At 45.2% G+C, this 15,000-nt stretch overlaps 1 protein-coding gene across 1 annotated transcript in view; it reads right to left on the reverse strand.

Annotated features, from left to right (window-relative positions):
- LOC115133076 (uncharacterized) overlaps window positions 1-15,000 on the reverse strand; it is a 56,596-nt gene that overhangs the window by 1,722 nt on the left and 39,874 nt on the right. Inside the window, exons 3-7 of the mRNA XM_029665936.2 lie at window positions 13,011-13,088; window positions 1,675-4,530; window positions 900-1,130; window positions 665-768; window positions 450-535 (exon numbers count right to left, since the gene is read on the reverse strand). Of these exons, the coding sequence (XP_029521796.2) occupies window positions 450-535; window positions 665-768; window positions 900-1,130; window positions 1,675-1,722 (469 nt within the window). The 5' untranslated portion in view covers window positions 1,723-4,530; window positions 13,011-13,088. The remainder of the gene's footprint in view (window positions 1-449; window positions 536-664; window positions 769-899; window positions 1,131-1,674; window positions 4,531-13,010; window positions 13,089-15,000) is intronic.

Here is a 15,000-nt window from a genome sequence, read left to right on the forward strand (position 1 = left end):
AAAAATCTTGCAAAATTTTGCAATCTGTATGGCACAGTTGTCAACATCCTGGTCCGCAAATGAAACTGGTATACTTTCCTATTTATGCATTTTTATTCTTCCGCCAAGTTTGATCCTTTATATTGGGCAGACAAACCAGTTCCCTGCCTCCTCCCGCTGCCACCCGCCTCCTTCATTTTTGGGGCAATGCTGTAATTAATTGGTTTTACTCTTGGATTGAGCAGATCTTCCCGTACAATTCTGATAACTCCATGAAGGACATAACTCTACCATTACAATTTACAATATAATTTAAGAACAAAATACCCTTTTCAAACATCTTTCCCATAAATACAGGTATTTTATCAACCAGCACATTTGAGTTTAGCCATATATGTTGTAATATTTGTTCTATCTTATCAGGGGGATGAAATTGAAATTGTAGCCAGCTCTGCAATGCAATGAAATACCTTCCTGCCAGTTGTCCCTGTCTGAAAACGTTGACCTATCCTCAGAGAACTGCACACAGAGACTCGTTTGCACCCATGATGGAGCTCTGTGGGACCACAAAGTACTGCCATTCATCAGCATCCCTAACTATACACAGTAATGGAGAGAAATATGATGTTTCAAATGATTTGTGACAACAACTCAAGATCACACAACTCTTTCCCAGCACACCCACCTGCTGCTTCGCTTGCTGACATCTCTTCTCATCCCAGATGGCAATTTAAGAGGATGTTTCAGAGGAGGCAAACCACTCTGACGACCCCGAATGGCTTCAAGCCTCTGAGGGAACAGCCAATTGATCAATTTAAGAGCATTCAATATTCAAGATTTCCACATTACTCTTCGTTTATGATCAGTCAGGCTTGGGGGTTTTGCTCAACATCACATTATTTTTTTTAATGACCTCTGACCTTGGCAGGGGCGGGGGCGGGGGGGTTGCCTGCCAGGTATTTGGTTGGGCTGTCACCCTCCTTCAGGTTATGGAGGTCAGGCAGGGGGTTGTTGGCTATGAGTAAGGCTGTCCTGTCCAGGTTGGCCTCCGAGGCCTTGAACATGAGCGCCACTCGATTCTTATGGCGGCTAGACTTCCCTTGCCCCTGAACCTCCAGCAGCTTCTGACACTCCATCCTGTCATTAAACGCCTGAGAGAGGGAGAGAGAGAGAGACCGAGAGAGAGAAAGAAAGAGAGTGGAAATCTAATCTAAGCAAGTATCTAGAAATCTACTTGTTGGTTTTTCATTCATGACTGTTTTTATAGACAACAAACAGAGTTTGCATTGGTTGAATGTCTTATAAAGATGACACAGGTCAGGGTTGGTAACGGTGTGTGGCATTGTGACAGGATGTGTTCTGTGTGTACTATCAGGGAAACCTTGATCACTGAGGGCCCGCCAATGGCTGTCTCCATTATAGCCAGTTTGGACTCAGACTCCTCCCTAAGAATGTTCCAGATCTCTTTGGAATCAAGGACTGTTACAGACATATTGAAAATATGTCAAACGTCACCGACTTCAACACACAATACTGCTCATTAGTACTGTAGTCTGCCTACTGTAGTCTGCCTACTGTATCAAGGATAGCAGCAATGTAGCAAAACCCAGATACAGATAAAAATGTAATGGTTGGTATTGTGATTCAGAGCATGAACTCGGTCATATATTTGCATTGTTAGAAGGACTCTCTCACCTTTTGCTTTCTGATAGATCTCACGGGCCTTTGGAGCAATAATCTCATCCTTATTCACTGGCTGGAGGAAAGCCTTATTCCCTAAAGCCCTGTAAATCAATGCATGGACAATCTCACTACAGCCAATTCATATCGCAAACAATAAGCATTATAATATCAAAATCAAATAATTGATCAAATAAAACCGTACTTTTTAGCCTGCATGGAGAATTCAAAAACAAGTTGCGACAATGAGAATACTGACATTGTGATTCAGAGGCTTAAGTGAAAGCAGTTCCATCATATTTAGAATGCAACAGTGCATTCTACAGGTCTTTGGTGATGTCATAGTGTACTGTAGAACTGTAATGTAGAACTTTGCATTGTTGCTGAAACACCCCCAAAGTTGTATGTTGTGACATCGAACCAGTAATATGCTATGTTGAAGATACCCAGGTTAGGAGGATTTCTAATATCCCATAAAGCTTTGCGTAAATGTGGAAGATTTCTAAACAAACAGACCAGCGATGCTACTTATCAACTAGAATAAACATGAATCTGTTTAATTTCAAAAGCTCACGCACGAGTCCTTACCTATTTTGTCTTCAACCTAGCCAATACGGGCTCCACAGGAGGCTGGTGAGGGGAGGATGGCTCATAATACCACAGGTTTGATGTGTTTCATACCATTCATTCCATTCCAGCAATTACAATGAGCCTGTCCTCCCCAATTAGGGTACCACCAGCCGCCTGTGAAAAGCTCACCTATGGGTTATGAAACACCCATACAATCAGGAGATAGGTAACACACTGGGAGCATTGATGTCTGTTTGCATTTGACTCCAATAAGACCATCAAGGTGAAAGGAAAAGTGTACTACTGCAGTGCCCTAGGCCTAGGGCAACGGGAAAGGTGCAAGGACAACTAGGCCCCATTAAAACCCCATTGATTTGAGGGAAATAGCTTATTACGGAATAATGGCAGGTTTTAAAATAATGATACGAGTTGTAATTACATAGTATCTCAGCTAATAATCATGTCCACAGAATGACCTCTGGTCAAATCTGTTCCTCTGTAGCATTTGAATGTGGAGAGGCACTTATTTTTCTTCCTTCGCCTCCTCCTCTTCCTCTCCCAGTTCAACTGCATTCTCTGGGATGGTCTCCAAGTTCAACTCCATGATCATGTTTATACTACAATGATAACCACCATCAACGCCATCGCCCACACCTTTATCTACACCTAACAACACACTAAATGAATAGATACCGGTTGTGTACAGCATGTCTCGTCAGACCCGGGGAGTGACATGGTAACACAGGCGACAGAGACGCCGAGCAGAGATGAGATAAACTTCCACAACTTGAAAATCTTATTGAGAACATCAGGCTTCCTTGGAACTCATTCATCCCACATTACAGAACAGGAACTTTCCTGGTTTAATTAAGATTCTGCCCTCAGTTGACTTCTATGGTTCTGTGCGGTGTCTGGTACAAGTCCTGCAATAAAATGCCTTTCCTGTTTCCATTATCATGTTATAAAGTAAGTGTTGGATTGTGTTGTGTGCTTCTAGGTATAACAGTGATTCAATCTGTTATGAGTGAGGGTATTGTGAAATGACTTGTTTTCATCCCTTGAGCTCTGATAACTTTTATACATAGCAGAGCGGGGTTATATAGGGTTACATGCAGGTGTATAACCACGGACACAAATATAATAACATACACACAGGAAAACGTAAGATATCAATTCAGTTTAATGGAACATTTATTCAATAAACACTTTAAAAACTGTCCCACTGGAAATGAGCTCCCGTCCAACTCATTTCGATTCCAGGATCTGTAGAGCAGACCCTGTGACACGTACAATATGAACATTCATCCCATTCATTTCCTGTCTGCTTGACTGTAGAGATGACATGTAGACATCGTGAAGACACTGAGGCATTGATCCCCAGTCATTATAACCGATTTCAAATGGTGCTAGAAGGCTGTAAGGGGCTCTAAACACCAGAGGAAATCAGTCATCCTTTAAAGGGGAGAGAGAGAGAGAGAGAGAGGATTGGCTCCAGTAGACTGATTGACACTACCAGAGGCCCAGTGCTGTTCTCCTGTCCCCAAGAACACTGATTTCAAATGGTGCTAGACACTGGGAACATTAATCTAAACCACCATGTGAAACCAGCCTCTGGGGGAAGACTTTCCCTGCCGGACAATAGGGATGCAGTGGACGCGCAGCAGTAGAAAATGATTTTGGAGGATACTTTGCTTATTTCTCTTTGGCCGTAATGACAAGTAGAAACTCTGTGTAGCAGTTGTGACATGGATGACAAGTAGACAGACAGTCCACTCATGTGGCTCAGCATTTTTATGATTAACCTTAACCAAAACACCAACACAATTAAGTATCAGTATAAAGACATCTGTCAGTACAGAAAGTGATCGTGACAGTGCTTTGCTTTTGCCGGAAGTCATTCTGACGAATGTCGTTGCCATGGTAGCCCAGCTATGAGGACAGCTGACGGGTGACATCCTCCTCCACACTTCAGACACAGAAGCGCTGTGAAGAACTGCAGTAACCTCATACAAACAATACCACATCTTTAGATACTATTCTCTTCACATCAACATAAAGAAAACATAACACATTACAATATTAGACAGTATAGGACAATGATACAATTTTGTATGCACAATTCATGACAACAATCATTATCTATCAACACCTGTAAGAAATACGTAACAACTATTTGTTATCTAACCAGTCTACTAGTCTTCTATTCTGGAACTCATCCAGCAAACAGGAACACAATGTTACTCATCTACCCACCTGACTGTTGTTCTCAAAGCTCAGCAAACGCTCTGCCAACCAAGGGTCCTGCGAAAACACATAGAAACACCACATGACCACAGAGTGTGTGAGAGTGAGTGTAAGTGTGTGTTTGGGCAAACACTCCACATCCATGAGTAACCAAACAAACTACTCTCACAGCCACTAAACACTAGTCGTGATATCTTACCTGTTTTACAGTGCTTGCCTCATAGCCTTCCAATAGCTTCCTTATTGTGTCCTGCTTACTGTACCTGTCCTGCAGGTATCTATGGATACGGCAGGGTACAGGCTGCTGTCCATGTGACAGGGTGACACCACTCTGCACCTCCCCAAACCCTATTTCTATTTACAATGGGGCTAGTGTTGACGATGACATCATGACCACACACACACACACACACACACGTGTTTCACGTAGGGCGTGGCAGGCAGCACACACACCTGTGTATCCCACCTGATCTTCATCATATCACATTCAGGTGGAGGAATGTACAGTGAGTGAACAGATCACAGCTGGGGTGTTCAGTGTCGGAGAAAACGACTGGGACACAAAGAGCTCTGTGCTGTGTGGTTATGAGAACCGGGCCAAAACACTTAAGTAACCATGGCGTCGCCATGACAACACAGCTTAATAGCAGTCGGTCCAGTCAATCACAGGTGTCTGAATGCTGGGTGTTGGATGACCTATAATGGCCATATAGCATAGTATATGTCAGAGCATGTTGTAAAGAAAGAAAACAGTTGGATGGAACAGTATCATCACCACGTGACACGTTTCTACAATCCTGCCTTTGGACACCAGGGGGCAGCATAGCATCTCATAAACCACACAAATGTAGTCACCCACCAGCACCAGTCCATGGCATGGTAGGGAAGAGGAAAGAGAGAAGCCAACCTCAAACCTAACAACAATAACACCCTGTGGGATGAATGAATAAGTAAGAGACACGTTTCATCTCTACCGCTCTCTTTCTCTCTCCCCCCTCCCCCCATGTGAAAGGAGCCCTTGTGGAGCGTTGGCCGTTGCGCTCTCCCAGGAAGTGACATGCAGAGACAGAGACTCACACACACCGGCCCGGCAGGCCCTAGCTGCCGCGGGTGACGGTGATGTCACTCAGGGTTTCAAAAAGATCAAGAAAGAGAGAGAGTGACGGTGGTGTGTTTATATAACAGCCTGGATGGTGGTGGAGGGGGGTGGTGGGGTCATTTTACTGAAAATGATATGAGATTCCTTTTTCAGGGAGAGGCCGGCCTATTCCTATGCTGGGTAGACTAGCATCTTTCTTTTGTCCAAACTTGTATGGGCACATCTGCTTTACGGAGCACCTATTTCATGAGATTAGACTTAATTTTATACACATCCAAAAAAGTGACAGAAGGTTATTCATTTGTTAGTTTCAGAAAAGCGTGGAAACGGTGTGTGCTGCAAGTCGTCAAACACACATAAACGCCTCACACAAGAGGAGGAGACAGACAGACGGAGCTCTGTGGACGTGGGGTGACTGTGAGAGGGTAGACTATGGTCAAGGTGCATAAGAGGAGGATGAATGATGAAAGGAGATGGGGGATGATGGAGGGTTGACACTGATGGACAGGATGTTCTCATCATTACACAGGAAGAATTACTCACTGCTAGTATGATAATCAGACGACAAGGTTACCCCTCCTGCCGGATATGGCATTACTTACCTACGGTATGTGTGTGTGTGTGTGTGTGTGTGTGTGTGTGTGTGTGCGTGTGTGTGTGTCGATACGTGTGGGAGGGTAATGGGACTATGAGTCATCAGTCAGAGCATCTTTCCCACCTTCATGACAACACATCTAATATAATGCGAATCAGTCATTTGATAAATGTGAGAAACACTGTTCTGATGGGACTCACTATAGTGGAATAGAGAGGACACACTGCTGAGGTTTTAACAGTGAGTCATCCAGAGCTTTATGAGGCCTGATGACTGACTCCTCTCTACGTTCTCCTGTCTTCAACAGGCAGCACGTCAAACCCCTCTATCCCCTGGGACTACATCATCACTGACCTGAGCGTATCCTTCATTCCTGTAAAGATAGCATCTGAGCCATTATATTGACATAACTGTTCCAGGAACTGTGTAGCGGAATGCAGTGCTGAAGAGGCTCAAAGGAGTGACTGGCATTTCAGTGATTAATAGCTTCTGACTACTGATTAATACTGTAACGACCCAGGGTCGTTACAATACCTTCCCTCCTAGTCTTTTCAGAGCCCCTGGAAACTCTGGCTTAAGTCCCTTAATTGGATTCCTGATCAAGAAAGTCAATGGAAAGTCAATGGGAGAAGCTAAAGGAGGAGGTTGCACATTGAAACAGATCTTTCATGATAGGGTACACAGCCAACATGCACAGGTGTCCATGATGTGAATATTGGGTGTGTGTGTTTCTGTGTATGTGTGTGCACGCGTGTTAATGTGCGTAGGATGTTACAAAACAAGAGTGCCAACTGAGTAATGATAATGAAGGAGACTGCAGCCCCGTCAAAGCCCCTGTGCTGTACAGTATGTGAACCGTGACAGATGACGCCATGCGTTCAGTACAGATGTGGTGATAAGGCATTAAACTGGATGATGGGGCCATTCTCTGAGGGCCATTCCTGGAGTTAACCAATAAAGACCCTCCATTACTGGATAAGTGTCTCTGTCAGTATCTCTTTCCAGATGATGCTGTTAAGCCTAGCATGTATCGCTGGGCTCATGTGTGTGTTAATGTACATTAGCGCGTGAGCGCTAGCTGCGCTATGGGTTCATGCATGGGCCATGCAGAGTAATAGGCTGTACTGATGGCAGGTATTAGCCCCTTGTGTGTTTGGAGCTATGCTAATGGAAGATCAGTCTGATGGAGGGAGAACAGAACATCCATCATGGTTGTGGAGTAAGTGTTGTTTTTTTAAATCAAATACTATCTAACAAGCATCTATGCGGTAAGCGAGGAATACAGTACAGTGCCAGACACTTGAATGCCACACACACACACACACACACACACACACACACACACACACACACACACGAACAGTAAGCCCACGTCCCAAGACATGATTTAAGAGTTCCTGGCTTTTCAGAACACAAACAAGGCAGGCTGACGTTTCTCCATAACCCTCCAAAGTATTTTTCCACTGTCAGAGAAAAAAAGGACAATAACAAGTGTGTCTCCTCGCTTTCTAGAGAATCTTAAACATCTGGCTTTGTTTGGATCCAGTTCCGGGAACGGGACGAACTTTGGTCCACTTTCTGTGCCACTTTAAGCCGGGAGGACACGTCTTTCACGGAAACAGATAAACAATCTCAACAGCCTAATTGGAGGAGGGTTAAAAAATAGCCCTTGTTTTTCTGCGGATGAGATTGAAAGGCTCTGGAAATGTGCGAGAGGGAAAAACAGAGGCTCTCTTCACCTCCGGCTCAGGAGCAGGCTGCCAGGAAGCCAGAGAGAGGGGGGTACAGGCAGAGTTAGCCCAAGCCAGGCAGAGGGGGTGTGTTGTGGGGGTTCTGGGTGACCCCCAGAGGGGCTGGATGACGGCAGGGTGAGTCACTAAACCCGGATGACGGGTGGTAGCAGAGATTGAGGCAGTCAGGGCTGCTGTGATCAGCCTCCTGTTTATCTCCACACCTCCCAACTGACAGTGTGTGTGTTTGTGTGTGTGTATTGCAAGAGAAGGGAAAGGGGGGAACCTTCCCCCTCCTTGGAATTAAGCTGAGACAAAACTCACACATTTTGACAAAGTGGTTCACGTTTACAGTAAACAAATTGCGCTATCGTAATTTGATCACTGTGTTGTCGCAGAGAATTTTGCAGTGCAACAGGAAATGCAAATTGTAGTGTATTCAAGGTTTAAAAAGGCTTGTTAAATTTGTAATTTCCACTTTAAATTGTCAGACTTAATAAAACATTTTTTTTTAAATGAATCAACCCCTCCAAAAATGTCCATTAATTACAATTTACATAATAATTCACATTTCCTGTTGCTGCAGGATTATTTTTCATTACATTCTTAGTCTCTGACAAACATCTACCGCAGCAAACTGAGGACTGTTATTTTCTTACTAAAGCGCTAAAATCCATTTGAGATGGGACACATTTGCTTTTAATTTTGACACAGTTCTCTACAGCCCACAAACACTGAGTCACAACAACACTCAAATGTCAGGAAGCAGAATGTCTGTCAACATGGTGGCAAATAACAAAAACTCCACACACACATAGACATACAGACACACACACACACACAGTCCAAAAAAAATGACCGCAGGCGCACTCCCTGTTGGCCCATCGCCAAGGCAACTTCCCAAAAAGAGAGCTCCTTTTTACCGTAAACTCATTTTCCAGGAAACCCCAGCCGGCTTCAACAGCAGCCACGCTATGACTGTACAACATTGTTTATGAAGAGAGAAATCTTCAAGTTCAGACATCTGATAGTACTGTGTAGGCGTGTGTTTGAGTGAGTGGGGAATGGTTGATGATTAGGCAACAACTTTATGTCACAGTCTCCAGAGAAGAATATATAATTTCTCTATCATTGGAAATGCAGATGGAATATGAGCCAACTATTTCTGACCTCCCCCCTCCGTCCCCACCTCCTCTCTCTCTCAGGTGAATGCCAGCACCATAACAGTTCTCCTCAAAGACACCCAGTGTTTGCTTGCTGGCTCACGGCCAGTCCAAAGCCCTCTGAGTCTGAGCACTTCTCTCTTCCACCTCTAGAATCAACGCCAGTACATCTGAAGAGCATTCCTCAGGCTCCTCTTCTTCCCTACAAATCATTCCTCAGGCTCCTCTCCTTCCCTACAAATCATTCCTCAGGCTCCTCTCCTTCCCTACAAATCATTCCTCAGGCATCTCTCCCACGCTACAAATCAACGACTACAGGAAGGTTTTGATCTCTGCCCGCCTCAATATCTAAAGGTTCAATCACTCTGTGTCGCAGTGCCACGAGAGAGAGAGAGAGAGAGAGAGAGAGAGAGAGAGAGAGAGAGAGAGAGAGAGAGACAGAGAGAGAGAAACGCTCGTCTTCTTCTTCCGATGAGGAGTAAGAGATATCGGACCAACTTGCAGCGTGGTAAGTGTTCATAGCTTTTAATATGTAAAACTGAACACTACAAAATGCAAAATAACAAAGTGAAAGAACAAACGAAAATGGAAACAAACGAAACAGTCCCGTGTGGCACAAACACTAACACAGAAAATAAATCACCCACAACTCAAGAGTGAAAGACAGGCTACCTAAGTATGGTTCTCAATCAGGAACAACGATTGACAGCTGCCTCTGATTGAGAACCATACCAGGCCAAACACAGAAATTCCAAATAATAGAAAAACTAACATAGACAACCCACCCAACTCACGCCCTGACCATACTAAAACAAAGACATAACAAAAGAACTATAGGTCAGAACGTGAGAGAGAGAGAGAGAGAGAGAGAGAGAGAGAGAGAGAGAGAGAGAGAGAGAGAGAGAGCCATAGGTGACACTAGCCATAGGTGTAAGAATACCCACATCCCAGAATGTTCTTTTGCCAGCGTATATGTACGTGGCTCCCAGCATATGATAAGCTTTGTCATAATATCATCTTTATCTGATTATTCAGTTTTTAGTGCACTATAAGTACTATATAGGGCCCCTCCTCTAACGGTCATTAGAGTACACAGGTAGTGTGACGCAGGTAATCTCAGCAAAAAAAACATCCTCTCACTGTCAACTGCATTTATTTTCAGCAAACTGAACTTGTAAGTATTTGTATGAACATAACAAGATTCAACACCTGAGAAAAACTGAACAAGTTCAAAAGACATGTGACAGAAATTGAACAATTTGTCCCTGAACAAAGGGGGGTTCAGAACCAAAAGTAACAGTCAATATCTGGTGTGGCCTCCAGCTGCATTAGGAACTGCAGTGCATCTCCTCCTCACAGACTGCACCTGATTCGCCAGTTCTTTCTGTGAGATGTTACCCCACTCTTCCACCAAGGCAGGTGCCCGGACAAGTTCCCGGACATTTCTGTGGGGAATGGCCCTAGCCCTCACCCTCCGATCCAACAGGTCCCAGACGTGCTCAATGAGATTGAGATCCAGGCTCTTCGCTGGCCATGGTAGAACACTGACATTCCTGTCTTGCAGGAAATCACACACACAACGAGCAGTATGGCTGGTGGCATTGTCATGCTGGAGGGTCATGTCAGGATGAGCCTGCAGGAAGGGGTACCACATGAGGGAGGAGGGTGTCTTCCCTGTAACGCACAGCGTTGAGATTGCCTGCAATGAGAACGAGCTCAGTCCGATGATGCTGTGACACACTGCCCCAGACCATGATGGACCCTCCACATTGATCCCGCTCCAGAGTACAGGCCTCGGTGTAACGCTCATTCCTTCGACGATAAACGCGAATCCGACAATCAGCCCGGTTCTCATGCCTCCTTGCAGCATGCCTAAGGCATGTTCACGCAGATGAGCAGGGACCCTGGGCATCTTTCTTTTGGTGTTTTTCAGAGTCAGTAGAAAGGCCTCTTCAGTGTCCTAAGTTTTCATAACTGTGACCTTAATTGCCTACCGTCTGTAAGCTGTTAGTGTCTTAACGACCGTTCCACAGGTGCATGTTCATGAATTGTTTATGGTTCATTGAACAAGCACAGGAAACAGTGTTTAAACCCCTTACAATGAAGATCTGTGATCTATTTGGATTTTTACGAATTATCTTTGAAAGACAGGGTCCTGCAAAAGGGACAATTCTTTTTTTGCTGAGTTTAGTACATGAAGCACAGGTACACGGCAGCACAACCTGGTGGTCATAAATGTACACACATGCTTTTCCAGTACTATAGTCATTTATCCCCGCTGTTTACCTTGTCAGAAACATTTGTTACTGGGAATAACTATCACACTGCTTGTATTGATCACCACCTCTTGTGTTTACAGTGTGCTGTCTGATCAGAGAGGGAATAAGGAAAGAGGAAAGAGGAAGCCTACTCTAAGACATGCAAAACCCCTCTTGGCAGCGAGCCAGAAGGAGAGGAGACACTCCATCATGCTCAGTGTCATGTAGAACATCACGCCGGCTTCCTCATATCATAGAAGGACATAGATTCTCTAAGTATACAATAACGTATGTCATCAGCTGTGACCATAGACTACCATAGAAGAGTGTGTCACCACTTTGAGGAGGAAAACAGTGTGGAAATATTACAGCCCATATCTATTTCCAGACTTGAGGGTATGTTCTGGAACAAAAGGCCAGAAGCACTGAGCTCCAGTCTCCCTCACAGGAATTGTCCTCAACATTCTGCAGTTGCTAAGTGACCCCTGACCCTGTTGTTGCCAAGGGAACAATGATGCTAATAGGAGCTCTGACAGAGTGATAGCTACGGAGGGGTGTGTGTGTGTGGGTCGGGTGTGTCTATGGAACAGGCTGGCCTGGTTTCCCGCAACACTCAGGGCCTGATGTGTAGACACCCTTGGGGCCAGCCAAACAGTGACCGCGCTCCATCATGTGTGGGAGCGAGCTTCACCGCTTCAGAACTGAGAAGTCGTCCCAGGTGAATTTGACTCGTAAACATGGACTACCACACATAAACACACCCAATGACATTAGCAAAACCGTTTGTTCCAACGGAAACAAACTGTTCTGGACAACCCCACATGGAAGTGATGTCATAGTCAAATCAAGTCACTTCCTGTGCTATTCTGAGAACACTCAATTGACGCCCACTGATGCTTTGTGTCTCTGTGTAAGGCCCACAAAAAACACGTCCCACGGAGGTGTATTTACCAGAGGTAGCAGAAAAGGGAATTCTCTGTTTTACAGTTACCAGTATAGGAGAGGAGAGACACATAACTCATATTTACTCATTTGTTGACCTTCCCTTTACCCTAACCACAGTACTGGCCCCAACTCCCTCCATCCATCACACCTAAACAATCACCCCTCAATCTCTGTAACCCCCCCCCCCCCCCACTGCTCTCTCTCTCTCTCTCTCTCTCTCTCTCTCTCTCTCTCTCTCCCTCTCTCTCTCTCTCCCTCTCTCCCTCTCTCCCTCTCTCTCCCTCTCTCCCTCTCCCTCTCCCCCTCCCTCCGAGACGTAACAGGTATTCATTCCACTACAACAGAGCTGTGAGACGTGGCAGAGTGTGTGTGCATCACCAGAGGGATGGGTCAGAGCAGGCCAGATTTGGTTACCATCCACTGACGCACATTCACACAGACACACACAGATGTAAACAAATACACACACCCACAAAAACGCAAATGCACATACTCTACACAATACCAACATACAATGAATAAATGCAGGCACTGACAGACACACAAATAAAAACATTCAGAATGGAAAATACACACACACACACACACACACACACACACACACACACACACACACACACACACACACACACACACACACACACACACACACACACACACACATACACATACACACACACACACACACAAGTCATTAACAGGACATGACAAACGTATGGTCTTTAGTAAATAAATAGGTTGACTCACTGTCCCCTGTGGCGTACAGTAGAGCTGTTAGTCTGCTGACTTGATGGCCGCTTGTCATATCCTCCAGCCTCCCATTTCCTGAGAAAGCACAAGGATACCAGCCGAGTCATCAATGTGTCAGTAGCTTTGCGCTTGCAAGAACACGATGTATGGCTACACAAGACAAGACGGTCAGTGGTGGGGAATATCAAAATGACCTTCCTCCATGGGTGACCCCTACGTCCACTCCTACCTCTGTCCACCTGGGTGAGTCTGGCCCCTCTCCTGTCCTCTCCTCTGACTTCTGCTCTACCAAACACAGAGGGTATGTCTTTCTCAGCGACCAACAAAAACTGGTAGAGAAAAGGAATCACACAACCATGTGAGAATGTATGGCACTGCTAAGTAGTGCCCACAGGCAGGGCTGTGTGTTCCTGGGCACAACGGGATGCCAAACACTCCACTACAGGAAGCTGGAGAGGAGCCCAGCCAAGCCAGGAGGACTGGGAATACCAGGAGAAATGGGAATAGCCACAGGCTTGGGCACACCACAGGGCTGTTGACAACCAAACAGTAGAGACACTAACCAAACAGCGAAGAGGAAGTTTAAACATCCACATATTATCCACAGATTATTGTCAATCCCACCTTTCAGTTCCCAAGTGTTAGCTATTCCTTAAAGAGCATAATCCCTCAAAGTACTGTGGGCGATTGTTGGTCAAGTGGGGCAATTCCAATGTAGCCCCAATTTAGTCTGTCTGTGATAACAAAATTAGAGGCCTGTTTCCGTGGTGATGTAGGAACAGTGGAGGGTTCCACTCGAGTGACCACGTCTCATATCTTTGTACACACTTGGCATTGTGGGAAACACACACACACACACACAACACACATACACACACCACCAATGCAAACACAAAACACACCCACACAAACATCTCTTAAATCAACTCATGTACACATTACACATACGTAAACAACCATGCCATTGACCCTGACTTGTCTACCAACCCTGAAGTGGAGACCCAAGCTGACCTGACTTAATTTGGGCCACTCCAGAGGGCCACAAAGACAACTCCAGCCCCCTCAGCCCCCATACATCCAGAGCCATGAGAACAGGAGCTGCATTTTCAATTAGAGAGACATGCTCTATGGCCATGATTACACCCCACAAACACAATGTTAAGTCTGACCAGCAGAGATAAGAGTGTGTGTGTATGTGTATATGTATATATATATATATGTGTGTGTTGTGTCACCTGAGAGACGAGCAGGCTTTAAGCTCCCCTGGCCTCCCTCGTACAGTGAATCAGCCATACTGACAGAATGAGGCCTTTGTATTACAGCAGACAGACACACACACAGTAGGACAATCCAGGTGTGTTCCTCTATCATCTGAAGGACAGGGAGAAGGAAGTAGCCCCTACCTGAATTAGTACAATATAAATCACACACTTTGCCATGCCCTTACCTTTTATGTAACAGTGTTGCTTGTGAAGATAAAGGTTTACGAGTGTGTGGGCGTTGCGGCGGGTGTTAGGTCAAGGTACAGTGGTGCGTGCCACACCCACCCCTCCCAGCCATTCACACGCTGATTCCAAGAACATACGTGGGGAGGAGCCTCGCAAAAACACAAAACAAGCTGAGTCAACAGCTATAGTTACCTCAGGTGTAGGTGTGTGTGTGTCTCTGTGAGTTTGGTCTCAGAAACCAGAATGTCTTGTCCATTCCAATGTCCCTTGGAGTCCCTTTCTAATTGATATGGGCTCCTAACTGAGTTGACCCGTTCACAACCGTACAGTAGGTAGGTTAACTCCCTCTCTAGCCTCTCGTATTCCACAGCAATCAGAGGAGGAGGAGATATAATGAAGATATAATACCTCTGTCATTATCAGCAAATAGACAGACTACATCATAGTTCCTTACTAATGACTAAGCACAGAGCTGCACCATATCATCACTAACCTAGCCAAAGTGTCGCCTAAAGCCAAGCTCTGGCAGTATGTGAACA

Source organism: Oncorhynchus nerka, linkage group LG8 (genome assembly GCF_034236695.1).
Source record: "Oncorhynchus nerka isolate Pitt River linkage group LG8, Oner_Uvic_2.0, whole genome shotgun sequence".
NCBI lineage: Eukaryota > Metazoa > Chordata > Actinopteri > Salmoniformes > Salmonidae > Oncorhynchus > Oncorhynchus nerka.